The 27,849-nt window shown below is 37.2% G+C and overlaps 1 protein-coding gene and 1 long non-coding RNA gene across 11 annotated transcripts in view; one reads left to right on the top strand and one right to left on the bottom strand.

Annotated features, from left to right (window-relative positions):
- KCNIP4 (potassium voltage-gated channel interacting protein 4) overlaps positions 1-27,849 on the top strand; it is a 383,084-nt gene that overhangs the window by 183,574 nt on the left and 171,661 nt on the right. The window contains exon 1 of one of the 10 annotated variants that reach the window (XM_023925430.2): positions 26,098-26,447. The exons of the other annotated variants lie outside the window; for them this stretch is intronic. Coding sequence (XP_023781198.1) covers positions 26,348-26,447 — 100 coding nt within the window. The 5' untranslated portion in view covers positions 26,098-26,347. Of the gene's footprint in view, positions 1-26,097; positions 26,448-27,849 lie in introns of those variants that run through there. 10 annotated transcript variants of the gene reach the window in all.
- LOC111941925 (uncharacterized) lies at positions 14,315-25,931 on the bottom strand. Its single transcript, XR_015287575.1, has 3 exons — positions 25,741-25,931; positions 17,846-17,986; positions 14,315-17,078 (listed from the first exon to the last, which is right to left on the bottom strand). It is a non-coding gene; the product is annotated as an uncharacterized LOC111941925 (long non-coding RNA).

Here is a 27,849-nt window from a genome sequence, read left to right as displayed (position 1 = left end):
ACTAAGTATTTGAAAAGACCTTGTAGCTCCATCAAGTCCACTGACCTTGGCTAAGAATCCTGTGCAAACAAAATGAAAAGAAGTTTGTCCCAGAGGAAATATCACTAAATTCATACACTTTTCTTACCATACTACTCATGGTGCTTACTACCATTTCATTCTGTGTATTTTGATTTTAGTAACTCATTTTAAATGATGACTTTTGAATTATTTCTGTGCATATGCTTAACCTTGCACATGCCAGGGGTCCCATAGGAATGGCTCTGAAAAGATTTATTCTTTCATGGCTGTCAATTTGCAGATTCAACTTTCAAGGAAAAAATATCTGAGTGCATCTCACCTCCATTACTAATCCATTAATAAATGTTATAGGCTGCAGTCAAAACCTAAATGCTAAGTACTTATGAGATAATCAGGAATAGTTTATCCACAATAAGCTAGTAATATACAGATCCACTTCTTAAAATTAATTTGAAGAAGTCAGCAAACAAAAATAGGTTATTGGGTCTTCAAGGGTATAGCACTGTCTTAACTATCTCAGGTGCTACTTGAGCATTTTCCACTCTCTAGTGAAAAATTACTCTTGCAGAAGTTCAATGAGACTGTTCTTTAAATCTACGAATTATGACAAATTGGGTAAGAAGTTTATTTCAACTGCTACATGTGAATTGGTAAGTTTACTTGTCATTATTTTTCCCATCCAAGTTTTTCATTGGTCCCTGATGCGTTGTTACAAGGTTGTTTAAAAACTTCTTGTTATGAACTTCCTCATTTTAAACAGTCCTTGTCATTGTAGAAAGAAAGAAAAACACTTTTTGATTGAAAAGAGCACTTCAGAGAAAAGAAAGTCATGGCTGAAATTCTGACAAATTCTTCAAGAAAAAGAACTGACTTATATTCTATGTTTTATGGACAAACTTAGCTGAAATGCATATGGCAAGGAGAAGAGGTTGAAAGAAGTCTTATAACTCTTCAGTTAACAATAGCTTTTTTGATCTTTGTTCTCCACAGTGTTGGTCAGTTTAGCATCATAAAATAAAATTATCTCTGTCTTACTGAGAGGGGTCCAAACAGAATGACCAAATTAGTACTGAGGGAGAAAAACCCCATGTATCCGTCTTCTCATATCACAAGTTCCCATACAAGACTTAGTCAGTTAGTATTTATTAAACAAATAAAACTTTAGCTTCACAGTTTCCTACAGATTTTATGGCTTGGGAGGGAGGAAAGCAAAGAGTGCTAATAACTGAAGGAAGAGCAGAGATGAAACAGAGGCAGAAATGATTGAGAGCTGCAGAAGAAAGATGATTTGAAGCATGGATGGATTCATTATCACCACTTTTCTCAAAAGATTTTTCCTTCCTACTCCCAAAACAGCAGGCACAGACTTCTTTCTTGTCTAAACTGATTTCAGTATTGGGGTGGAGAGACAAGGCTTTGCTGTCTTTTGAACTACACTTTATGTGAAAAAGAGTTTTATAATTACATTTTTGGGAAGGAAGACATACTAGAAGCTGGACCCTCTTTCTCTACTGAGTTTGTTTCTATAGAAATTGTTAAATAAGTAATGGAAGAGAACAGTGTATAATCCCTTTTTTACCCACAAGCCACATAGAAGTGAAGCACGGCACAAGCCACATAGATGTGAAGAAGCAGGATGCTGAGCTGAAGGGCTCTCTCTCCTTCCTTCAATTTACAAGCTAATGGGGAGCAGCAGGAGATGCAACCCTGCATAATTTTTTTTTTTTCCCTGTCAGAGATGGTGCTAACTACATGTATGGAGAAAGTGAGAGGAAGCAGAGCAGAGTCCTTATTTCCTTCGATTCTTTGATCTAGGAGTGAGGAAAGGATCAGCTTTTCTCTCAGGTCCCTGCATTTCCAAATACTTGTGCTAACGAGCACATGGAGAGCCCCAGGAGTGGCAGCAGCTTGGGTAATTGCACACTCTTGTGCTGAAGTGCAGAGATTGAGCAGAAATACTTGAGAGGGAGGTTTGCATGGTTGTGATCAATTTCTCTATGAATTCTGGTATTTCAGCTGATCCATATATAACTCTCTTTTGTGAGTCTCTCAGCTAGCAAAAAATTCCTTTGATTTGAAGTCAGATTGGTTCTTGCTTTTTGTATGCATACTCAGTGAGAGCTGGCATTACTCAGAACCACTGCAAATGTGCCAGATTCCATTGCTAGTCACTGTTGTCAAATATAAGATGGAGCTGTCATAGGCATTTCAGTTTTTCCTGACCAGAGTCAGTTCAAGAAAAAGTAGTGATGTAGTAACTTAAACTCCTGTTTTCAGTATTTGCTGGACATTTTAACACGTGGGGTAGTATCTGGCTTTCAGGAGCAAAACATTTTTGGGGTTTCCAGATAGTACTGCTTGATGCTTTGTTTTCTGGGTGGATTTTTTTTTTATTTATTGGGGGCTTTTTTGTTTGGTTTTTGTTTGGTTGGTTTGTTTGTTTTTTAAATTTCATGGCTATGGACAGATAAGCTAAGAACTGAAATGGTAGAGGGTTTTGCTTCTGTACCTTCCACGCAGAACCTGCAGATCTCCACTCCCATCCAGGTTATAAGCTTATGGCATTATTCTGGGAATATTTGTCACCGATCACTCACAAAATACCGCTCTTTTTCTCTGGCCTCCAAAACCCATGAATTGCATTGTGTTGCCTCCTCTATGGTTTAGGGGCTAGGAGACTTATAAAATGGAACAAATGAATTTCAAACTTGAATCTGTCACTCAGTCATTGTCTTGAAATCAAACCAATATTTTGTTTTTACGCAGTATAAAATTAAGTCCTGAAAAGTCATAAAAAATAAGGCACTTTGATAAATAAATAATCTGTTACTCATTCCTCATAAGTACCTACCTACTTAACCATGCAGAAAAGGTCAGATTTATTTGATAAAAAATGTTTTGAAGAGGTAGAAAAAAATCAGACTAGCCTTAAATTTTGGTGCTAAGCTTGTTCAAGATACAATAAAGTGTCCCTAAATGCTTCCTGTCTTATTGTCACATTGCTGGCATGTTTGTTCTCCAGATTTCAAAGGAGAATTTACCTTAAGAGCCTTACTCATCTTTTTCACTTACATGTAACTATTACAGAAGAAACAATTTGTTGTTACTACACCACCACCTTGCTGCACAATTGTCATGGTCTCTCCTCTGTCAGTATAGAGGTCCAGGGGCCTGGTCAAAGCATAGTCTAGGAACCCGGAAAAATGGATGTCTCCACCTTCTACTCCACACAGTGAAATCAGCAATTAATGTATGCACTTCAGTTTGTTTTTGCTAGATGCAGTGATTTCCAGTGCCTAGCCAAATGCCAGGACAAGGGTATGGATGTACAGAGAAAATGACAGTGTACTTACAAAGGTATCCTGAATGGACACTGAAAACTGAGAGATACAGAAAGAATAGACATTTTTGAATCTTGTTCTCATTTTCCCCATCATTTCCCCCTGCCACTTATGTATAGGAGACATAAGTTTAAGTTTTAATGGGAAAAAAAGAAATTAATCCTTCAAGTACTACAAGAACTATGCTCAGAATGGACTAGATTACTGTAGATTGTTATTAAGAACAGTAGGTGACATTATTAATTGTGTGTGGGAAATGTGGTGACAGCATTGTTCAGTAAGTTCAGGGTTCAGTTATGAGAATCTTAGTTTTGAGAAGTCCTTGAAAAGAAGCCTTGAAAATGAGACCACTGCTTTTTAGAGGCTCAGCCAAAGAAAAATTATCAAAATATTTAAATATTACCTGTGTCCTCTGCTAGTTTTCAAGATTTAACACAATACATGTCCCAAAGCATATAATGCAAAATAGCTGCAACACATTAATTAGCAATAACCAGCACTAACTGAAGATAAATGACATTTTATTACTTTCTTGTGAGTAATTTTTTAGCTTCTGGCTAATTAAAAAAAAATCTCACAAATGTTCAGTTGGAAAATATTTTGTTGTTGTGCAAAAAGCAAGCAGTTTTTCTGGCAATAAATCTGAAATATTGACTTTACTAATGATCTGCCATTCTCAGCAGCATGAGTTAGATTGAAGTGTGCATAAGGATTTGCTACTTTTAAGAAATGGCAGCTAGTAAATCAGTTGCAGGAGATCCTTTAGCTCGCATATTATTGCAAAAAATATTATTCATTTTCATACATATATATATTTCAGTGGCAAACCTAATTTAAAAAGCAGAGTTCATGTAAAAAATGAACAGCAAGCAAAGGTCCCTTGCTGTGACTGATTGCATTATTTACAGTACTGCTTCAGGTATAAGCAGGATTATTTGTCTTTCTGACATTACCACAATGATATGGGATTACTGAATATGCTAATATGCTTATCTTGGGTTATAAGGTATCATTAGTCCTTTGTTTCTTTCAGTCTCTTAATTAGTGACTTGTTTAAAGTCATCCATCTTTGCTCACATTTATGCAAATATTCAAAATTATTAACAATAGCATCAATAGGGTCATGTTTATCTGTTCTTTTTCAAGAAAATATTTTTCTAAAAGCCTCATGTAACCAGTCTTGTTTACATGGAGCAGAAATTATTCTACTAATAAATCTAGATGTTTTGAGAAGCAAAGAATTACTACCTGTAAATTTGAAGCATACATATGTGCTGTGTCAATAATACATAAATGAACACCTCCATCAATTGTACATCAGTATTTTCAGAGAACACTTTGGAGTAGCACACAAAATAAGCAGTGCTGACAGAATGGCCAGCATGCAGCTAAGTGATTATGTATTTATATACATTCTTAAATCACAAATTATTTTATTTGCATTGAATTAAAAAGGAGGAAATAGTAGAAAACATTTAAAAATCTAAGAAATATCTGTTTTTAAAAGATTAGTAGTTTTCTTTCATTTTGTTTGTGTTCATTGATGATCATGAGGGACTGGAAGGTCAGAAATCCCTTCCCCTCTCCCAGAGAAGGAGGTACCTGAGTGGAGGGCAAGTGGGAGCAGACAGTTCTGAGCACACCCAGCTGACTCTTCATGACCTGTGACCAGGTCTCTGTTTTCTCCCTCTCTCCCTTTCTTCCTTTGAGAGCTCTGGCAGTGACAGTGAGAACAATTAACTACAGTCTTGTGAAGGAAGATGTGGTGTGATCAAAGCATCCACTCAGCTTAATTCAGCGTACTCTAAGGAGGAGTTATAGAAATACATTTTGTTCCACCTCATGCCATGGCATTTCCCAGGAGATGGCCCTTTCATGCCTACCTGGGCTCTGCAGTTTCCCCAGTGGATGTGACTCTGAAGTGTAAATGTGGTGTTTATGAATTTGGTGAAAGTGCCTCTCTCCTTGCTGATCTCTCTAATGAGCTGGGTGCTTATTTTGCTATGCACTTATGTCAGCTTAATACTAAACGCCTGAGAGGCTTTGCAAAACTGAAGACACCCTAAAAGTTTTAATGAGCTTTGTAAATTAATTCTTACTGGAACAAAAAAAAATACGTGGAATGACTGAGAGAAAAGCAATTTGACATAATTCTACTCAGGTATGAACTAAGGGAATATTGCATTTGAGCACATTTATAACAAGCTTTGTAACAAAGCTGATAAGCTGATTTTATAAATTTTTTTGGCTGGTTTTTGGAAAGATGTTTTCAGATTATTTTTTCTTTTTGGACTTGGTTGTATTTTTTTCATTTGTTTTTAAAAAATCTTACATTTATGAATTATTTTCATTACAAAGTACATGCAACAAGAATGAGATAAAGCTATCTTGAAAAAGATATCTGCAACTGAACCATTCTCTTGAAATGTCTTAATCATGTCTAATTCCAGTGCTTCCAGTAGCATGGGAACAAAAAGGATTTTTTCTTAAATGTTAAAAGGAGTTCTGTTCACACCTGAGGAAGAATTCTTTTGTAGAAGAACAAGAAAATAATTTTGATGAAGCAACAATTCTGTGGTTTTCTTTGGAACTTCTGACAAAATCAGTACTGTAATTAGCTGTCCTTTTGTGAAAAACTAATGATAATTTTTAAAGTATTATTTCAAACCACAATTATCAATATTTTTTACTGCTTTCAGACAAGGAATATATAAAAAAGGAAATATTAAAAATGAGCACTTATTTTTTTGTTCTAAAGTAATATAATGCATTAAAATATGAATTTACCTGTCGGTATGAGAAGGCTCTCTGCTGCCACGTAAAAAGGCAGATCAGCAAATGAAATAGAGGTATTGAAATAATATTACTGTTCTGATTTTTCAGAATAAATTCTGTCAGAAAAACCATCTGAAAACTGCAGTTTACTAGCCTGCAGTATATTGGTATACAAGTAAAAAATGCTTGAACACTAAAAGCAAATTGACTTTATGAAGAAAAAGCATTAAACTAAGAGTGAATTTTGGTGGTTCACAACTGATTACAGCTCTCAAAATCTATGGTCTCATACAAAGACCTTACAGTCCATATTTTAAATTATATACAGTTGATGGGAATATGCAGTAGTTCAAAGTTAGTTGCTGATCAATATCTGTAACCTGAAAAATACCGAGTTAATTCCCTGTGTTTAGACATAATGTAGCTGTCTGTCTTCAGGATATATTAGGAAATAAAACAGAAACTTGAGTTTGTATATGAAACTTGGCTTGAAAGCCTAGGAGATACTTTGTAAGTCTAGCAAGTGATACTGGAGCAAGGCAAAGTGTGTGCAGAGTATTCAGAATAAGGAAAAACATGGTAAATGTCAATCAAAAAGAGAGAAGCAAACTTACAGCACTGATGAATTGCTTTACTTCTTTAAGGCATTGTTGTCTGTAGGCAGTCGGGGCACTTTAGGAGGAAAGTTTTCTGTTGAGTTTCCATGCCATGGTATGACTTCTGCTAGTCCACTTCTGACTACCCAAGGACTTTATTTTCATGTTTTTTCTTCCACAAAGTGTCTCTTCCCCGTTTGTCTATATATATTCTGCCTTTTTGTTGCTGTTGTTGTGGTGCAGATGCACCAGTGAATTGCTGGTACAACATAAGCAGTTTGTGTTCAGTGTTTGCCTGTATTAATTTGGCATCCTGCATGAATAGAGCAGAAATGCATAAAGAAATGCATTATTAAAGATTCTGTGTTAGCAGTGGTCATATGTCATCATTTAAACATGTTTAGCATGCCTTCCTGTTTAAAGGACAAAAGAACTACTCCAGTGTAGATGAGGTAATTACTAAATGTCTCTCACTTGAGAGTGAGTGCAGGTGAACCAGCCTTTTGAAACAATTCCCTTATTAGCAACAAGCTCATCATTGGCATAGATTTTGTTTGCCTTTAGTTAGGAACAGGTTGCTGCTTAGAAAAGCAAAGGGCAGTTTGACCAAAACCTCTAATCTGATTTTACTGTAGGTCAGTACCTTTGTGATGTTGTTCTGCTCCAGAGCTCCAGCCTTGCATTTCAGATGGAAACAGCCCTTTCTGTGACCAGTATGAGCCCTCTGTGAATATGTATCATTTATCATTTTATTGGAAGCAGCTGAGGATGCTCTAAAAATAGATGTGTAAATGATGGACAGTTCATGATTTGTTGGCATGGAATCAAGACATGACAGAAGGGACCAAACGAACCAATTGCATCCTCGCTGCTGAGGTTACCATGGAAGCTTTAACTCTTTACACACCTTGCATCTCTTGCTCACATAACTTGTGCAGTACACTTGAATTGTTATGGATGAAGCGTATTTCATAGAGTAAAATCTACCTGCCCACATTAACTGAAGCTGTCAGACATGACTTAGGGACCTATTTATATTCCATAGATTCTCATGGGATAATAGAGATACCTCTGCCAAGATCTTGAGGCAAAAAAAGAGTAGACATACAAATTTGAAATGTAAATAAATTTACATTTGTGTAAATACATTTCCATAGTGAGAATATAAGGATTATATCCTTATAATATCAGTGATGAAAAAAAAAAGGGGAAAAATTAAAGACAGATGGAAAAATGAAATCTCTTACCTAAGTCTCTTCAACCCATTTATTTGTACTCTGCATGCATCTAATTTCTTACCCACCCTTCAGTTCAACCAGTCCTTCTAGTATCCTCATAACTGTGAACTTCTCTTCCTTTTCTATCATTTCAATGTATTATCCTCCTTCAGTTTAAAAACTTGCTTGTTTAATGCAGGCACCCCAAAAGAAAAGCTTCCTGCAGAAACCGCTCCTCAATTTATTCCACATACAAACATTGAACTCTATCTTTTCATCTTCACAGACAATGTGTGGAGAAAATAATGGCTTTTAAGACTTAAAATATTGTGCTTCCCTAACTGTTGATACCCCGAGTGGATATAATGATAGGAAGCTTTTTCTTTTTTAACTTCCTATTTTCTGAAAAGTAACAGAGAAGTCTTACAGGAGCTGTGGTGGGCCTGCCCTACTTTGTTTTGTTAAACTCAGATTTATTTTTTTTAAAAAAGGCATATCAACAGGTAGGTAAATGGCAGTATTTAGAGTGTTTCATTTCTGGGACACATAATTTTCCATCTTTTCTCAGTATTTAAGCGCCAAAGGAATATTCCTTTTCTCCTTACTTCTGTTGATTGGAGCCCAAATAAGACAGGTCAAACTTTCAATCAGATTCCCTTTGACCTTTCTGATAGTACAGAGAAAAATCCATTACAGTGTCTCTCTCTGCTGTGGAATTTTCTTCTGCCAAAATCCAACATTTTGTTTTTTCACAGTTACTACAGGTCTTCAAATAAATGCCTGGGGTGGGAAAAGTAAATTTACCTCATTTTTCTTTAGCTTCAGTCTCATAAATACACATTTGACTTTGATTTCAACCTAGTAAATGATACACATTCTGTTTTGCATGGTTTACATATACAGTGGTTGTATCTGTTCCTCATGGCAAGCAGTGCCATAATTTTAACTGAAGTATGACAACCAGATCTAGGTAGAATGGTCTTGTCTTTCTCTGAGTTGCATGTGTTGTTATGAGTTAAGGGGTCTATTTTTGCCTGAAAACAATTTCAGAAATTTGAGATTTTTTTTTTGGTTTTTTTTGAGCCCCCAGAGTTTACAGAGACCCATGGATAATCTGAAAGTTTTAGCCTGTATACAGCAATCTCTTGGAATCTCTTAAACATCTGGCAGCTCATGTAAAGATGCAGCTTCATACAAGCTGACATCTGAATATATGGCTACCAGACATGCTCAGGTGAGTTTTTCTGGCAGCTGGTCCTCACTAGTCCCCCTGCCATATGACTGTGATGTCAGCAGTTCTGTGCAGACTCTGAGGGGTTCTCAGTACAGAGCAGACAGGTAGGGCATGTCCCAGCACACTCTTCTCACTGAATATGTGGTCATAGGTCAGTTGTAGGGAATGTCAAATCCACAAGTTTTTTCACTAGCTGAATACATTTTATGGGTGTGCATTATGCATAGAAGGGGTTCCAATACTGTGTGGGATTTGAATCAAAACCCATTATAGCTATAAGCCACACACATGAACTGGAACTTTTATCACCCTGTTATTTCTAAGTGCTTCCAAGCTTTCCTTTTTCCTTTTTCCCTTTTACTTTTTTTCCCATTTGTAGAGAAATACGAAAGGAGGTTTGGATTATGATGTTACATCAAGCAAGAAATTGTGTTGAAATATCTATTCCTTATTCCCAGAATATAAAAAAACCTAAACTTTGCCAACTCCAGTGCTTCTTCTAGCCCAACTAATACAGTGATAAATGAGGAAAAATGATTAATACCAATCAGACAGTGAATCCAGCTCCTTTTATTCTGGTGTATCTTCCACTTGTTCCTCACATTGCTTAGATCAAGATTTGATATTACTTTGGGAAAAGATTGGAATTAAGGTACTGCTAAGCTAAGGTCTGGCATTGCTGATTATTTTTAGCTGCAGGATGTCCAGAAGCCTCTATGTAGCATCCAATGCTATTTCATCCAGAACATTTCACACACTTTGGATTTGAAAGGGTTTGTGAGCTTCAAAATTTATTAAGCCATTATAGTTGAGACTTCTTATGAAGAAACTCTTTACCTTTAAGATGAAAATTTCAAAGAATTCTGGAGACTCTTTAATCTTGACCTCATAGTCAAATGTGACTTTATAAAGTAAAAGTCTGCTTCTCCGTTTTCCAAATTATTTTATTTTTCACAGCCAGACATGTATTCTGCCTTTCCTTTTTCAATCTTTCACAGCAGCATAGCATACTTAAAGCAATTACAGAAATTGCAACAACAAAATTAGAGTGTTGTAGGTAATTTAAGCTTTATTTCAGCTGAAAGGCTGAATACTAGGATGGACAACAGGATATGCAGATTATACTTTTGGCTCCTTAAATGTGTTATGAAAAGCAGCTCTCTACCTCTTAGTTTGTTTCTCTAATGTCTTCAGCAAATAATCGTGCAAAACACTTCTGACAAATACTTTGAGCTTTTGGGGATGACATCAAATTCTGTGTAGTATTGGTTGGGAAGAGCCCATATATACAGAAATGAAGCACTTCCCAGAATACACTAATACATTGGTGAAGTTGAATTCATGGTTGAAACTGAATTTTTCTTTGCATAGACTCTGACTCATAGACAAGAATATTTACAGAGTGAAGTGCTACTTGTAAATACTCCTCTCAAGGTAACCTACCAGATCTCATTATCTGCTTCACTAAACCACAGCAACAATAAGGCCTATTGCTTTTCACAGTGCTATTATTGCTGTTATCCCAGTCACATGAGGTGAAATTAACTATCTTCACAGAATTTTGAAAAGAATGCAATAGGATTTACAAATAAAGTATTTTTCTTAAATTGAAAATAAAGGTTGCAAGAAAAGAAACGTAATTGAAAAGCCGTGACTCATTTCTCTAAAAAACCTGAGGTGCATGCCTATTCATGTACCTTCTATTTTTAAAAAGGTAATGAAAGTCTAAGGCTCTCCATCAGTCTGTGTTAAAGCAGACAGAAATATTGAGCTGAATTCTGTTGTCAGTGTCCTTTATTTGCTCTTACCTGGCACATCAAACAGCACAGCCTAAATAAGGCACTTGGTTTCAATAAAAGTTGTATTTTGGGGAGGCTGGGGAGATGGAGGGATGCAATGTTTGTGATTTGTTTTTTTAAAAATGATTAATATTTTAGTAAGATAAACTTTTAATTTGACTAGTTATCCAGAATACAAGGTGTCTGTTTTCAGAATGACAGGAAGTTTTTCCTTTTAAGCTAGTTGCTTGCTTCGCTGTTTCTGCAGAAAAAAAAAGAGCAAGCAGACTTTCCATAGTGGTCTGTGCTCCCCATGCAGATTCTAGCAGTGGGAATCTTCTCTCTCCCCTCATGGCACAAACTGTGAGACTAGATTAAAAGTATAGCTGTCCCCTCTGTAAATTAAGACATAAATTATTAACTAGTTAGTAAGTAGAGACAACTTAATACCCAGCTGTCCCTTGCATCAGTTCACAGCTAGTGGCACAGGAATTTGAAGTAATTGTAACAAGACTGAGCAGTTCCTCATATTCAGGCTTCAGCAATACAAGTGGTCCACAGAGAAAATTTCCATGTTGTCATATACTCTCCAAAAGCACAGCCAACTGGCTCCAAGGCCATGGCACAACTGGAGAGAAAAATTACAGAATACCTCATTCTGGTTTTACCCTTTCATTTTTAATTAGTAGTGTCAAACATAAATCTTGAGGCTAAAATAGTAAGCATCAGCTTGAAAATGAAAAAAAGACTTGTTTTGCAGTCTCCAGGTGATCCTGGTCACTTTTCTAATGCTGGCACCATCATATTAATTACTAAATATGACTGTGCCAATATGCTGCTTATAGTACTCCAATACTAAATAAATGCCATGTAGCATTTTAAACTGGTAACATTTTACACCCATTTTTTACTTTTGTAAGAGACTATATAACAAATCAATAGCAAATGAGGTCCAGTACCTTCGGGACCACTGAGCTATGTAGGTCTTGTTGCTCACTGACTGTGTTACGGATTGCATGGGGGTTTTGATTTTAGATTGGTTGGCTGGTTTTAGCTTCAACTTGGAGAAGAAAGACATTTTCTCAAAGATTATTCCTGTCATCTCTGTGAAATCTCATGCTTTCTCATTCTTTCACCTACTCCAAAGGGGATGGTGTCTACACTAAGGCAGAAGCAAGTGTGTCCAGATGAGTTTTAGCCCAATTTATTAGGACATCTGTTTGTTTTCAAACAAACCATTTCATTTTCTACAAATTGATGCACTGGAAATTCATCTGTCTTTTTGGATCCTGTAACAGATGCTATCCTGCTTTCCAGTGTCATTGAATTCTGCTCATGGATGACCCGTTCTTCATTTGTACTTGATTTTCATTTAATTTATCCTGAACCTTGTAAAAAAGCTCTGTAGTGTTCGGTAAATTACACAGAATTGAAAGCCAGCCACATGAACTGTTAACTTGCAATGAGACAGTTATTTAGGGCTCATCTCTGCCAAAGTATCAACACATTCAAGAATAGAATAATTTATATGTTGAATATTTGGCAGCAGCTCCCTCTGTACAAAGTAGTTTATCTGCTGGGATAAAGAATTTCTCCAAAAGAGTTCATCAGGTCAGAAATACGTATTTCTGATTAAAATTTCCTGAAACGGATGTTGTCTTAAACATTTGTTACAGAATAAGTTGACTGTCCAGCCAAAACTGGCATATCAATGCTAAATTTATTTCATACAGCAAGCACTGTCTTGTCATAGGTTAACTATAAATTTATATTTATTAAAAAATGCAATTGTTTTAGCAAGTCAGGAACTCTATGGCTACATCTGATTTAATTTATCTTTCACTTAGTGCAGTGTTTTCTTGTTACTTGCACGTTCTTGGTGCTTGCAAGGTTTCTGGCAGGACTTCTTTCCCAGTGCAATGAACTAACAGACTGTGAGTCTCCAGACACTGTTTGGGGGTTTTTTGGGTTTTTATTTGTTTGGTTTCTGTTGGGGTTTTTTTTGTGAACATGACCATAGTGTGCATTCACGAGAGTCTGGGATATATGCTGACCTCCATGAAACACTGTACACCTCGGATAATTTTTATGGCTGAAGCTGATCTGAATTTGAGGGGACAAATGAGTTTATAGTTTATAGAAAAAGTGGTATTTAATGGTTTCCCAATTGAATAGAAATAATATACCCACCAGATTTTTCAGTTCACTCGTGTTTCATTTAAATATAAAGCATAGATATTTTGTTTAATTTTATTAATATTTATCAGTTAAGTTATCATACAACTGGGATGATATTGAGTGTATATAAGAACACAGTCAATTCCTAGGGAAGCTTTTAACTGAAATGAAGAAAGAGTACATTACAGAAGCAGTCAGAAGTCTGCATGAATGAAAGTTAAGTTTCCCACCACTGTGGAGTAATTTAGAATTTATTCTGGATGGTTCTGAAATTCTATATTTTTATGTTAGAAAAATGCATTTCCCAAACCCTTTTTTTGTTTGGTTTTCCATTTTTGAAAAACTGCTTTTAAAATAGCAAGAACATCTTAGATATTCAGTTTTCAAGTAAAAAAATGTACCAGAGCATCATAATAGGATAATATGAAATTTAGTGACTGCTTCAAAAATTCTAGTAGCTTCAGTTTAAATTTTTTACCCCAGATCACACTCTGTGAGGTACTGGTTAACAGAGATGTATAAATAGACAAGAATTAAGTTGGATCAAATAGAAGAAAAAGTATTCGGGAAAACAATGGGTTGGGGTTGAGTTCAACTTCTACAGAGTGATAGAATATTAGAGTTCAGGGGTGTGTACTCTAATTTTTAAAATTTTTTTTAATAAAAAAATAATTCAGTAAAATGCAATGAAAGGCACTGGACAAGATGGATTTCTGAGATCCCTTAAAATTATACAAATGAGTCTCCACTTCTTGAAAAAAATTATTTAATTTTTTTTTTAGTTGATGCTTCCTTCAGAACATTTATTTGCTGGCTATATTTTAAGTTATCTATATCGAAGTCAAATATAGTGGGGGAGGAGAGGGGTGTTATTGTCCTGTATAGGCCATGTTTTCTATGGGTTTATTCAGCTTCAGTGATCCTGGTTTTGGAACCTGAAGTGTAAGTTCTGTATGAGTTTAACTCTCAGCAACACCTCTGATAGTGATTGCTAAAATAGGGCTCAAGTTTCAGATAATTATTATATTAAATCTTTAACTTGTCACTTCCACTACTTTTGCAACAATATGAAGTAGTGGCTTGGGAATTCAGGACAGATTCAAAGCTCCACGCACAGAACAAGTTTCACCAATGTAAGTCATCAGAATGAGGAACAACTCTGCAAATCATGCAGTTTTTCAAAATGTCTCAGAATTTATTCTGGATCATTGAAAATTCTCCCCATATGAATAAGAAAATCAAACCAAGGACAGCCTGATAATCTTCTTTCTTAGTTTAAGTCAATTTAAAGGGGAACTCTGGACTGAGTTGCCTCTGTATGTTCAACCAATTCCTTTCCACCAAAAAGGAACAAAACCAAGTAGATGTCAGTGAAAAAATAACAGTTTTACTATTATAAGCAACACTCAAGAGATACCACCAGATACAAAACTGCTGAATCTAGCAGACCCAAAAGCGCCAGGTACATCCCCGCCAGGTTGGCACTTCTCAGCCAAAGGTGTGGTTCAAAGGACATAGGGAAAGAAGGTGTCAGCCTTTCCTCCTGCCCAACTCTGCTCTGCTCATCTTCCCAGCTGGAGCTCCAACTGGTATTCTCCAGATCAAGGACTAGAGACTCTCGGACAGAATTCGCTGTCCTTGTGGCAGGAGCCAGCAGGAGCAGGCAAGGCAAGGTGGCTGGGCTGGGGCAACTTCAGTCTTCTCTCCCAGAGCGGGGGCCCAGGCTGCTCACACCCGAGAGCTGCAGTTTCTTCAAGTGAAAAGAGAACCCAAAAAGGAAAAGCCTCTGCCTGACTGCCTTGGCCCTATAGCAAGAAACCAAGATCCAAACCATGTGTCCAGAGAGCTCTGCCTAAGCAAAGACCAGGAGCCCAGTGAGGTACAAAATTCGTGGCAGAAGGGCACCAGCTGCTGCCCAGCAGACTTCAAAGCTCCTGCGATACCACCCCACTCCCTTTACCAGTCTTAAAGAGACAATAACAATTTTGAGCACAGATGGATATGGAATGCAGTGGCATTTTGGGTTACCCATGACACCTTCCCTGTCTGCAGAACATTTTAATTGTAGGCCTGTCTCGAATGTTTTCATACTTTGGTAATTATTGGGTTGTAATATGACAAAAGTTTTGTTCCTTAACTGTACATTTAATTGTTTTTAAATGAGAAGCTGTAAAATGCCTGATAGTGATGACTTTTGAGAAACAGTAATTTTAAGCAACTATTAAGTACAGGAATTAGCATTTCATTGAGGAGAAGGATCAGCATTTCTCGCACATCATAAATTTAATATTGTTAGAATAGACACATAAATATTTAGCTCATGCACCAAGACTCCACAGACTTTTGTGCCTATGAATCATGGCTCAGCAGTTATAGGGATTATAACATAGCTTTAAGAGGAATTCTGTGTCCTTTCTGAATATTTAATCAAATATTTCTTTGGTATTTTCCCTCCATTTATCAGACAAGTTACTCCATTATACTTACAGAGGTTGGTAGGTGGGTTGGATCTATTATTAAGCTAAAAAGCTATATCCTGTGCTTTCTTTTAAGAAGTGTTTTATCCTGTGCTTTCTAGTCTTAACTAGCATGTTGTAAGACCACCTAGGAAGGATACAATCTGGAAGGGTACATGGATCTGTGAAAAAACACCTGTGCTGGAAGTTCAGGTTTTCCTGTAGTCAAAACCACCATATTATATATCCCTATGTAGAAATGACAGAACTCTTTAAATAGGTCATGGTGGAAAGGCACAGCAAAGACGTTTGCTAGGGTGTCACAGGTCATGTATTGAGCATAATATGCAACTATAATGGAGCATAGACAGTAGAACAGAATCCCATTACTGAATGGGTAGAGCATCACATGTATTTCATATGTTATCCTATGTTTCATATGTTATTCACTGAGGAGTAAATGTAAGTTTCTGTATTTTGATACAAAAAAGAGGATTTGTTTTACTGTACCAGTATTTCTGATTCACCCATGGTTTCGCAATATAGAAAATACATTGATATTTCACTTTCACGATGACTTATGAGATGGGAAGAGGTGGTTTAAATGGATGCATGGTGACATGGATAAAGAACTGGTCTGAGATCACTCCTTTGACACACAACTGGATTGTCAAAATACAGTGATCTGTGGCTCAACTGCAAGGTAGTCTCTAATATAGTAGCAGTTCAGAACAGAACCCGGAAAAAGCAAACTTTCTTCTTGTAATTTGATGTTAATGTTCCAAATTATTAGTGCTGGGAACAAAGTACAGCAGTTAGAACTTTGCTCGGAAGAGAAAGCTATGGAATTGCACACACTGTTAGTGACTGGAAATGGCAGCAGGAAATAGTGCAAGGATACAAAAAAGCCAGAGAACATCAACAAAAATTATATGCATATGAAATGTTCTGCAAGCAATGGGATGAAAATACTGTCCAAAACTAGAGACCTGGAACTCTGCCAGCAATTAAATATAGTAAGTACACAGGCCATGTCAGGTAGGTTTTAAAACAGGCATCAAAATGTCATGGCTTTAGGTTTGTAACATTTTAGAGGTAAAGCAATGGGAAATGTCTTGAGCCTGGTTCTATTCCAGGGAGGTGAAATACACGCAGTTGGATACTGTGAGGGATCCTACATCCCCTGAGAAAGTTGTGTAGCCTACATTGTGGAGCAGGTGGATACTGGGAGACAGAAACAAAACTCATCTTGCCATCTTTCTATGGTCTGTCTTCCTCATATGCAGCAAGACCTGAAAGTTGTGGACTCTGCCCCCAGCCACCAGTGCTTCTGTGTTGCATTTCTGTGGAAAAGTTCTCTACTGAGAAGTACCTCTGTGCCCAAGGGTTTTCTTGACCCTGCTGTTTGCTTTGAATATGAAGCTCAGGTTTTCTGGTCTGATGCAAAACACTGCACATGGGTCAGAGGGAAGAAAACCCAACCTGAAATTACAAAGGAGAAGCACACAGATAATGCAAAGGGAATGTAAGACATGTGTCTGTTACCTCTAGCCACTACCGTGTTGTATATATATTTCATTTCACAGTTCTCCAGTCCTCTGATAGGACTATATTCATGGGTGAATCCAATTTACATTCTGAAATTAATTTCTATGTTGCAGTTTTAGGATGATATTTCTATTTTGTCTGGTTCCCAGCTTGAGGAAAAGAAAGTGTTTCAGAATTTCTTTTCCTTCTTCCATACTGTTCTTTCTTTACTGCTGTTTAGTTTTAGACTTCACTGGTTTTGCAGGTGATCTCAAAATATTGGTCTAGAAGTCTTTAAATTGTTTTGGTTTTATCTAGCCTGTCTAGCACAATTTTAGCATAAGTACTTTTCCAGGCACAGAACACAGACACAGTCTACTTACTTCAATTACATTTTTAAATCTTCCATGTGAAGGGAAGCAATCGATTTTGTTTGTTTGTTTTACTCTGCAGAATATTTTAATCACCTGACAGCCTGTGGAAATTAATCCTTTCTCTGTCATGTAAACTGATATACAGCTGCATGAAAGATTTTTACTGGGCCATCATGCACCTCATGCATCCTCTAATGCCTGTCCTTAAGGTGCTCAGCCTTGCTACTTGTGTAAGCCCTTTTATGTTTCAACAGATGAGGAGAAAATGTGAGCTCTGTTACTCAGTGGGGATTGTCCTTCTATCAAATAACCAATGAGGTATTCAGAGAAAGGAAAATAAATACATACATAACTGTAGTGAAGCTTTGCATGTGTTCCACTTGGTTTTTGTTTGTTTTGACAAATGAGGTGCTTTACATGACAGTATTGCATATTGTTTTACATTCCTGGACTCCCTGGAACCTTCAAAGCTCTCTTGATGATGTATTTCTAGTAAATATAAAAACAAAGGAAGTATTACCTGGTGTTTTATAGAAATTCTTGTTAAGATATTAAAATGAAAGAGCAACAGTCTCTCGATGCATTTAAAAATTAATATGTAGATAAATTTCTGTATCTTGTTTGTTCTTTGTGTCTCCACTCGGTCTCTCTTTGCTCCAGAAATTTTCACACCATTTTGGAAGGTTAGTGGCTCACACATAAACACATTCACCTTATAGACTGAAGTGGAGAAGATTTAAATCAAGACCTAATCTTCCCAGTGCAGCAAATATGAATTTAAATAAGAGTAGCTTTCAAATACCACATAGGGCTGAAATGAGGACTAAAGAACCAACAGAATTATGAATCTGTAATAATACATATATTTATATGCAAATGACCACTTTACAAAGAAAAAATATTCCTTGGAAACCAAATAGTGCAATAATGAGGAAGGAAGTGGTGATACAGGCATTTATATTGCATAAAGACAGGCAAGGGGGAAACAATTTAAATAACAAGAATTCCCCACCTATTAATTTAAGAATATTTCTGCTGAGTTTAGCAATATTGAAAGTTTCATTGGTGCTCAATGCACAGAAATCTGTTTATTTAATTAAGAAATGTTAGTGTTTTATGTCTGTCTGGATTGTTGCACTAATGTTGTTCAAATGTATGCTGTAAAGACCACACATGCAACTGATATAGTTTGGACTGTCTGCTGAGACTGCTCACCCAAGTGTGTGTTTCTGTAGAGCTGTTCACATAAAAAAGCCATCCATCTATCCTCGTCACATGGCTTAAAACAATCATTAATAGTCATGGACTGTCGAGGTAAAAAATACTATTAAATATATGGTTTGTATAGTTAGTTGTAAGTAGTTTTTTGGCCATGAGAAAAATGGTGCAATCCCCCATGATTCTTCAGTCATCCTAATGCACCCTACACGAGTCTCTGTAATAAGATTACTTAGCATCACCCTCCTCCCAAACCAAAATTCCTAGTAAAATTGAGACTGAACTTAAAACGAGCTCTGCTTAGGCACATGGATTTCTCTGTATCACATTTATATGTGGTAGAGATCTGCAGAAAAGAAATATAAAGACTGTCAAATTGTTAGGAAGAAACTTGTTCTGCTGCTTCGTAGTGCTCCAAACAGGTAATAGAGCAGAATCAGAAACTGAGTGTATCTGTCAGCTGGCCTTATTTATTTAAAATATGTTGGTAGGCTTTGTACAACTAGTCTGAAAAACAAACAAAGAAAAAGAACTTGTCACTCTTTTGTTTTGTCATTTGTCTTAATAAAAACTTCTGGGCAAAGTAGGAGCTTGCTCAATGGACTAACAGCACTCCAGGGCTTAAGTCAGGCTGAAGGGTTTTATAGACATTGGCTTCAGATTTCCATAGTTTGTTGGTTCTGTCTTGTGTTGTGGTTCTCTGGGTTTTTTAAAGCAGAACTATGAAAAATACTGTCTTTCTCCAAACTCTCAAGTTGTTTTCTACGGGCATATGAGCTAGGCTTTCCTGGGACTTTTACTTTTGATTGGCATAAGTCTCTTGTCTTCAGAGCTGCTAATGAACCAACAAGGGATTAGGAGGAAAAGTCTGGAGAACATCCACATGCTACATCAGCTGAACTGGAGGAACCCTTCTGTCAGTCTCTTTATTTTAAGGCTACAGATAAATTTCCTAATCATATTTGGGATAAAGTCAACTTGTACAATGTTCACAGCTAAAGTCTGCAGAAAGCCTGACAGTTTTCCAATAATTTGTAGCAAAAGAGATAGCAAACCACAGAATGCATTTCTAATTATTCATGATATTTCTAATTATTTAAGATGTGTCTTCTCCCTTTGCTATCTGAATGAAAAATTTACCACATTGTCTTATGAATTTCTCACCCTCTGTCCATAGCTACAGCTTCAAAAATGTCAGCATCCATAAGCAGTTGTAATAATATTTCAGAATATTAAGGGGCTGTATTAAAGCCAGCAACATTTCTTATTAATAAGGTCTAATTTATGAATAAGTAAGGCTAAAATGATTGCTTGAATGGATAAACAGCTCAGTATTCTCTAAAAGTCAACAGTGACTAGGTATGGCAGTAGAATGTTAGGACTGGCCTTGAAAGTGACAGCAGATAAGCAAGAAAGATTAATTTTGTGGCAGTATCCTAGGTGGATAAAGAGGAGCAAGACAGCACTTGACAAAGGCAGAAAAGAGAAGGTCACAATAGCTGAGAAGCAAACCCATGAAGTCTTCATTAAAGATTTAGTTGCTGGACAGGGATGAAACACTGAATCTTAGAACTGTTGCTCTGAAGACATTAAATGTACACTATATTTTTAGGTAGAAAGGGCGAAATGAGTAAGAGGTGATACTCAGGTTAAAAGAGTGCAGGACTGACATGTCTAGGAATCTTTCAATGACACTACTTGTGTCATGAGTGTTAACTCACACTGCCTTGGCAGAATAACACAATCTCTTAAATGTACTGGAGGTGTGGGTCATGTACCAACAGGCCTGATGAACCATGGTGAAATAAGTGAATGCAGGTCTGCTACTACCTGTAGCATCCCACAGCTGTGTGTGGCACTGAGCTCCTTGTGGCCTGTGTTATTCAGAGAAATCAAATCAAGTATCATAAAGCATCATCGCTTGACATGCTGTGGCTATCTCAAAAATCAAAATTAAGCTTCTCACATTAGTTCTTCATTGTGGAAGATGCGTAAGAGTTTTACAAGTGATGACTGGTAGCTCTCCTGTAATTCTATGTGACTTTGAAAGTCTAGTAATTTTTCTGTAGTTTGGAAAACGATCAGTATGTTCTCTCAAGTGCAAACACTTGAAAATCATTAAGTTTCCTAGGATAAAATTCCTCACTAATAAAGAAGTAGCACAAACAAATCACAAGAAACAGTTGAGCTGCAACTGTGGAATTACAACAGCCAAGTATTTTTCATCTTCAGTTTCCACAGAGAGCTTTAAAATACAGTTGTCTGACATTTTTAAGGCATTGAAATATTTGAAGTTTTTTTCTTTTTAATGAGGTTTAAGGACCTGTAGCAAAGATGGAGTTATCAGAATGGTATGTGATGAGAAAATTTCTATCTTCTAATGACATTGTTCATGGTCACAGTTAGTATTATAGTTTCCAGAAAAGTACACAGTCAGATTCAGGGAGCCATATTTTCACTACATAAACTTGAAACATAATTCCATTTTAAGGGCTCCAGAATACCCACATAATATTCAGAAGTTATAAAGAATAAGTGATTTATTGACAGATTTTGTGCTGCTTCTGACATTTATAGCAACCCAAAACTGGAGTGATGTTATGATATCCAGATCTTCAGGTATACTTTTCAATTGGAACAGCATCTCAATTGGCACGTAAGGATGTTTTCTCTGTCTTTGAAAAGCCTGCTTATGAGTAAATGTCGTGCATAATTTTTTCTATTTCAATCAGTTCTGTAAAAGTACAGGATTTATGTATTGCCACCTAACGATGCACCCAGTGTGGAGACACTACTTCTGCTTCATGACCATGTCATGTCCTGCCCTGCTCACACCATGGGAGACAATTTGCATGAGATACAACCTCCATCCCAGCCAATGGAATTACCATTACCATGGCTCTGAAGTGCTGGTTTAGGGGCGCATCAGTAACTATGGCTTCCTGTGTGGGACAGGGAAGTAGTCTGACATGACATAAGCATCATCAAGACTCAGCTGTGGCAGCTCCTTGATTGTGACAGCTCTAAAACATTGGACACAGTTCAACTTGTAAACATAGATAAAAGTTGTGAAAAAATAGAAATAAGGCACTGTGATGTTATATTGCTGTGGACTTTTTTACCTGTGTTTAATCTGGGAAAACTATGGAAGTCATGCTGGCTTAATGCCTATAAGGACAGTTGCAAAGTGTTGGCCCCTGTCAGAGTTAACATTTAGAGTAGCTGAATGCATAATAGAATTGTCACTTTATTCTTTTTTTTCAGATTTATTAAATAATTACTAAGAAAAAGTGTTAAATTAAAAAAAAAAAGAGTTTGTAGCTTTGTTATGGTTTTCTCAGCGATTTGATGAGCTGTAAGATTTACTAGGTCTTATTTATTTAATTTTTAAAAATAATGTCTTAGTTCATTCTCTTAATTTATATTGCTAGTAGTAAATTTAAGAGTATGAAAAGGGAGACTACAGTGTAATAACAGCCAGCTACTAAGATTATGAAGCATTTGAATTTATGACACATAAAGATTTTCTGGCCCATTTTCTTCTTTGGAGAGAAAGAATGTGTTTTCCCCTTTTAAGATTAAAAAGCTATGAACTTCTTTTAAATATCTATATGAATACATATTTTAATGATTTTATTGGATGTTGGAATATTTATTCAAAGTTGTTCTAAAAATAGGCAAAACTATTATTGATCTTCTTAATAAGTTGGAGGGACATTGCTTATAAAGCAATGATTAGATTGCTCTGGTTTTACATCATGATTTTTACATGTTAAAAGTATTATTTAAGTTTTTCCTGGTCAAAATCAAGAAATTGTATCCTCTATTAGAGGTTTTATTCTCAGACTTTATATGTAGCATGGGATTCCCACTGGTATTACTCCATTCAGTGCATTGACTCCTGCACCCAGATCTGCCAATTAACTCTATCATTAACTTTCCCCCACTAATGATAGTGTTTTCCACGTCTGCTATTGCACATGTGCAGCCCCCATAACTTTATCCAAAGCTATCACGTTTAGCTCTGATCCTTAATCTTTTATGTTTTAAACAAAATCCAGTGAATTTCGATTTCTGCAGGCCAGACTCCCATAAACTATTTTGAGAGGTGGTAAGGAATATCAGAAGTTAGTGACTGTCCTCCTGGAAGCCATGAAAAAAAATCTGGGAATGGCTTGCAGTATCCAAATGAATCATTAGAGTGTAAGAAAATGAAGTGTAAGGAAGAAATATAATCATTGCTGCAACTCCATCTGTAGACCAATCACTTTTCAGTCTAAATGGATTGGGTCTTTTTTGAACATTAACATTTCATGATACATAGCATTAAGAAACAGCAGTTAAGATTAGTGGTATCAAGGATCCTAGTCATAATAAAGTAAATGGAGTGATTGTGTTGTGTTTTATAGCTCCATCACAAGATGAGAAGTAACCATTTAGCTATGTTCACAGCTGAAAATATAACCAGTGATTTCAGTTTAATGTATTTACTCACACAGTAACATATAATGCTGCAAAATGCTTTGATGAAAAGGAGACAGCATTTATAATACTTTTAAAACTGAAACCTTTAATTTTCAGTTACACATAACAAAAACAAGCCTTCATTCTCTTGTGTATAAAACGCCTATATAGGTGTAATTTTTGATTTAATATCTTTCCTCCCATTCCTATTTCTTGCATTCCTACTCCTACACTTTTTAAAAGCTTAATTCTACAATATATTAAGGCTTCTGTAGTTAGGCAAGAGAAAAAAATAGGGTGTCAGTACTTTCGATTGTTAGCATCATTCTTCCTGTCATGTTTTGATAGAACTGTATAGGTAAATGAAAATCACTTTTATTTTGGTGTTTATGGAGAGCAAAAAATAAAATGCCACATCACTGTTTTTGGCAAGGCACTTGGAAAGAGAAACAATGTCAAGCAGTTTGTAACCCCACCTGTCATTGACTCAGGTCCATTTTTAAACGGGTAAGAAGGTGAAGATCAGAGATAGCTCTGTGCTGTTTTGTGTTCCTATAGGAGAAATATTGTAAGGTTTTTATAAAACCTCTTGTTTTTCTCAAAAGCAAAAAAAAAACTTAATGAGGGAAGGTGTATTAAACTGCATATTAGGTTACCAACAATTATATCAAAAAGGAGAGAAAAAATGGCATTATCATGGATGGTTCACAGCACTTGAGAAACACAAGTTTAGTCACAGCTTTCTTACAAAAACCTTGCCTTCCCTGGAGAATATCATTCTTACTGTGCTTTGGCCTCTGTAAAACTGTAGCCTTCATACTAATTCTTCATTTCTTCCATATTTCTATGTCTTGGCAGAAAAGTCATAATTAGCCATAGGTTCAGTGCACCTACACCTCTGGGAAATACTGTTCAGTTTGCTGATACTTGAGGAGGCAGATCCCCGACACGTGTGTTTGTCTAGTCACTGCCAGCCATGGGGTTCCAGTTTGCAGGGCAATAGCAGCTGCCAGCTCTGCAGCACTGCCGCCACAAACTCTGCTGCCATTTTTTTGCTTTCAGCGCTGAGTAAGTGGAACTGTCACAAAAGTACCTTTACAAAAAAGTCTTTAAAAAGCTGTTTTCATTTTTAAATTTTCAGCAGACCAATATTACTAAAAGCTGTTAATTAAAAGGAGTGTGTCCTTTCAGGTGATAATGTTGCACGTACCCAGACACAACTTGTATCCACCTTTTGGGTAAAGGCATACAAGATTACAAATACTATGTTCCTGATGCTGATAAATAGTGTATTTTAGTTCCACATTGAAGGAAAGCTGGACCTACTTTCATTGCAGCCATCATTAGATGACATGGATGGAGAAGACATTTAGCATTGTTTGGAACGAAAATTGAGAGGAAAAAAAGAACATAAGGAGAAAGTTTGCAGCAAATAAAAGCAAAGATTCCCAAGGAAAAGCTGCCTGCAGAACTGAAACTAATTCAATATTTAAGATGGAGTGTTGAGACTAGAATTTTATGGCAGAAAAACTTTAAGCAGCTTCAGGGAGACCAATCCTGAGTAAAAATCACAGAATAGTGACGTGAACATTACGCTGTAAGGCTTTATCTATCTACTGTACAAAAAAGGTACCTATAGTCTATCTGTTAGTGCCGTTACTCTCAGTTCATTCCATGGTTTTCAGTAACGACAACATCCATTATAATGCAAGTATACCTGGGGGACTTAGAAGTTGCTGCCAGTTCTCACATAACACAATGAATTTTTTTTGTAATCTTATCTAAGGAAAGAAAGAAAACCAAGCCCTTGGCAGTAAAATTGATTTCAACCATGAGGAGGACAGTGCTCTACCAGACAGGATTAAATTTGTTGCAATTGTTCCCCTGCTCATTTTTTGCTGCAATAGAGGTGCTGTTTTTCTATTGTAGATTTCTTCTTAGATGCTAAATTTTTAAGGGATTTAAAGAGTAAGTCCTTAACCATGAATACACTCCATGTGACAATGTCAGTACTGCAGACTGTTGCAGATAGGCCAGTGGTATAAGATACCAGTTCAGTTCTGTGGTCAGTATTCCTGTATTTCACTGTTGATGTTTTCCATGGAAAGTACTTTGTTTAGAAAATATTACTGAAGTGAGAAACAATAAAAAAAAAAAAAAAAAGAGCTTGCTTCTTGTTTTTCTTGCCCCATCCCTGAAAGTGTTCACAGCCAGGTTGGATGGGGCTTTGAACAATCTGGTCTGGTGGTAGGTGTTTCCTTGCCTGTGGTGAGGGGTTTGGAACTAGATGATCTTTAAGGTCCCTTCCAAACCAAACCATTCTATAGTTCAGACTATGATTCTTTATCTAGCGTTTCAATTTTTGTTTTCCAAATCAGAGCCCAGAAAACAAGCCTTGAAGAATCTGAGATGGCTTTTTTCTTTTTTTTTTTTTTTTTTTTTCTTCTATAATCACAACTCCCCTCAACAAACCAAAAAAAAAAAAATGATTCTTAGGTCGCTGTTACATTTACAGTGTCGTGAATTACTTGCCACATGCAACAGGTGGAATGTCATCGTACCGAGGCAGCTGTTTTACCCGGAGGAACTGACGGAGAACTTGGCAAGTGCCCCACCGCCACATCCTCCGGCTGGCGGCAGCCACAGCCGGGTGCGGTGAGGGGGCCGGTGTCCCGGCCGCCGTTCCCCGGGCGCAGCGGTGTCCCCGGCCCGGCCCGAGCCCTGCCCGCCGCGCCCGCTCCCCGCGTTGCCCTGGCAACGGCTCCGCGCCCGCCGCCGGCCCCGCCGCCAGCCCGGGAGCGGCTCCCGCCGGGCCGGCCCTGCCTCTCCCGCGGCCCCTTCCCGACTGAGCCCGGGCTGTGCCCCGCCGGCCGGCCCCGCTGCCCGCATGGCTGTGCCGAGCCGGGCTGTGCCGAGCCGGGCAGCGCCGAGCCGGGCAGCGCCGAGCCGGGCAGCGCCGAGCCGGGCAGCGCCGGCAGGCCGGAGCTGATCCGCCCGCCTCTCCTGGCCTCTGCTGGGGTAGCCGGGATGTGCTCTCTGCCGCTCCCCTCCCACTCGCCCCCTTCCCTCGCAGGAGCCTTCCGCGCCTAGTTTAATGGCTTTGCAAAGAAAGCCGGGCAGAAGAACACTTTCCTCATTGGCGGTGGTCAGATCATGACCTAACTCACCATGAACTTGGAAGGGCTTGAAATGATAGCGGTGTTGATCGTGATTGTGCTTTTTGTAAAAGTGTTGGAACAGTTTGGGCTGATTGAAGCAGGTTTAGAAGGTAAGGGAGTGCTTTTCAGTGGCTCGTCATTTTTCTGTTGTGGTTATTCTCTTGCAGCGAGGCAGGAGCACCTGTGAACTGGATGTGAGGCACTACCCCAGTCACTTGGAGAGCGACGTGCACATCAGGGGCTGTCTGTTGTGGGTGTTGGTTGTGGTTTGATTTTGCAGGAAAAATAAACTGGTATCCAGAAAACTGCCAGTATAAACTTGACTGGTAAAGTCTGAATCTCTTATTCCTGTTTTAAATCTGCTCATTTAAAGTAGTGGAGGGCAAAGGCAGATTTTAGTATGATTACAGGCAATCATATTGCCTTCAAACTGTCTTGTAATCAAAATTGTTTTGTAATGTATGCACGTTAACGTCATCTCTACTAGAATTGTTGTAAGATCAACATGTATCTTTTATAGTATTTAAAAACCTGTTGAATATTTAATTTACTGTTAACATTTTAAACTGTGCTTGACGAAGAACTACAATACTCAGATTCAAACCAAGAAACTTAAACATTCACTAAGGGCAATCAAGTGCAAATTTTATTGCTTGATGCTTTGTTTTTCTTAGACAGATCCCCTCCTCTATTGGCAATATTGTTTCTTTATAAAGCAGTAAGAATTAAAAAGAAGAAGATTATTTTAAATGTGTTTTTTACATGTGGAATAGTGGAATATTGATTATTTTTACCTTATTTCTAAGAGAGCTGTTATTCGTACCATATGAAGAGTTGGACTAAAAAAGCAGTGCTTGCAGCATGGTCGATAATGTAATGACAATCACTGCAATCATTGCATCCTAGTGTTTTACTAGATTACATTCTGAAGTGGTCTGTTTCTCAAATATTGAAGGAATATTGTATTCTCAGATCTTCCTGTAAGTGGGCATTTGAATGCAGTGTACATACTTACACCTGTGAAAAGGAGAACACTGTTCTTTAATTATGGTTTCATGTGCTAACCATAACAAAAATTACGGTTAAGCAAAATTTTCTCCTATGAAAACATCTAAAGTAGTCCTGTTTATGTAACCCTTTCAAGAAATGCAGCCTTCCTTTCAAGTGATTTGAAAGAAGGAAGTTACTCAGCTGGTACTCTGTCTGTGTTGCTGTCTTGCGTGGACTTGCTAGAATCTTGCTAGAGAATCTTAAAGCCCTTCAGAGATCAAGTGCTTTTTTAATGAAAATTTTATGGTTATGTTAGAGTACATTTTATCAAGTTTAAATGACAACAAGATTCCCTTAAAGGTTTGACTTTCTGATTTTCTTTTTGTGCTGTGTTTAGATTTAAGAAGTATCAATTAACATGATCAATGTTATTGTAAAAGTTATTTCCAGCATTAGAAGCTGCAAAGATTGAGAAAAAAAAAATCTGTATGTACGTTTTAAGTTGTTTGGCATGTTTGAGTG

Source organism: Cyanistes caeruleus, chromosome 5 (genome assembly GCF_971803275.1).
Source record: "Cyanistes caeruleus chromosome 5, bCyaCae1.hap1.1, whole genome shotgun sequence".
Classification (NCBI taxonomy): domain Eukaryota; kingdom Metazoa; phylum Chordata; class Aves; order Passeriformes; family Paridae; genus Cyanistes; species Cyanistes caeruleus.
This window is presented reverse-complemented; position numbering and strand designations above follow the sequence as displayed.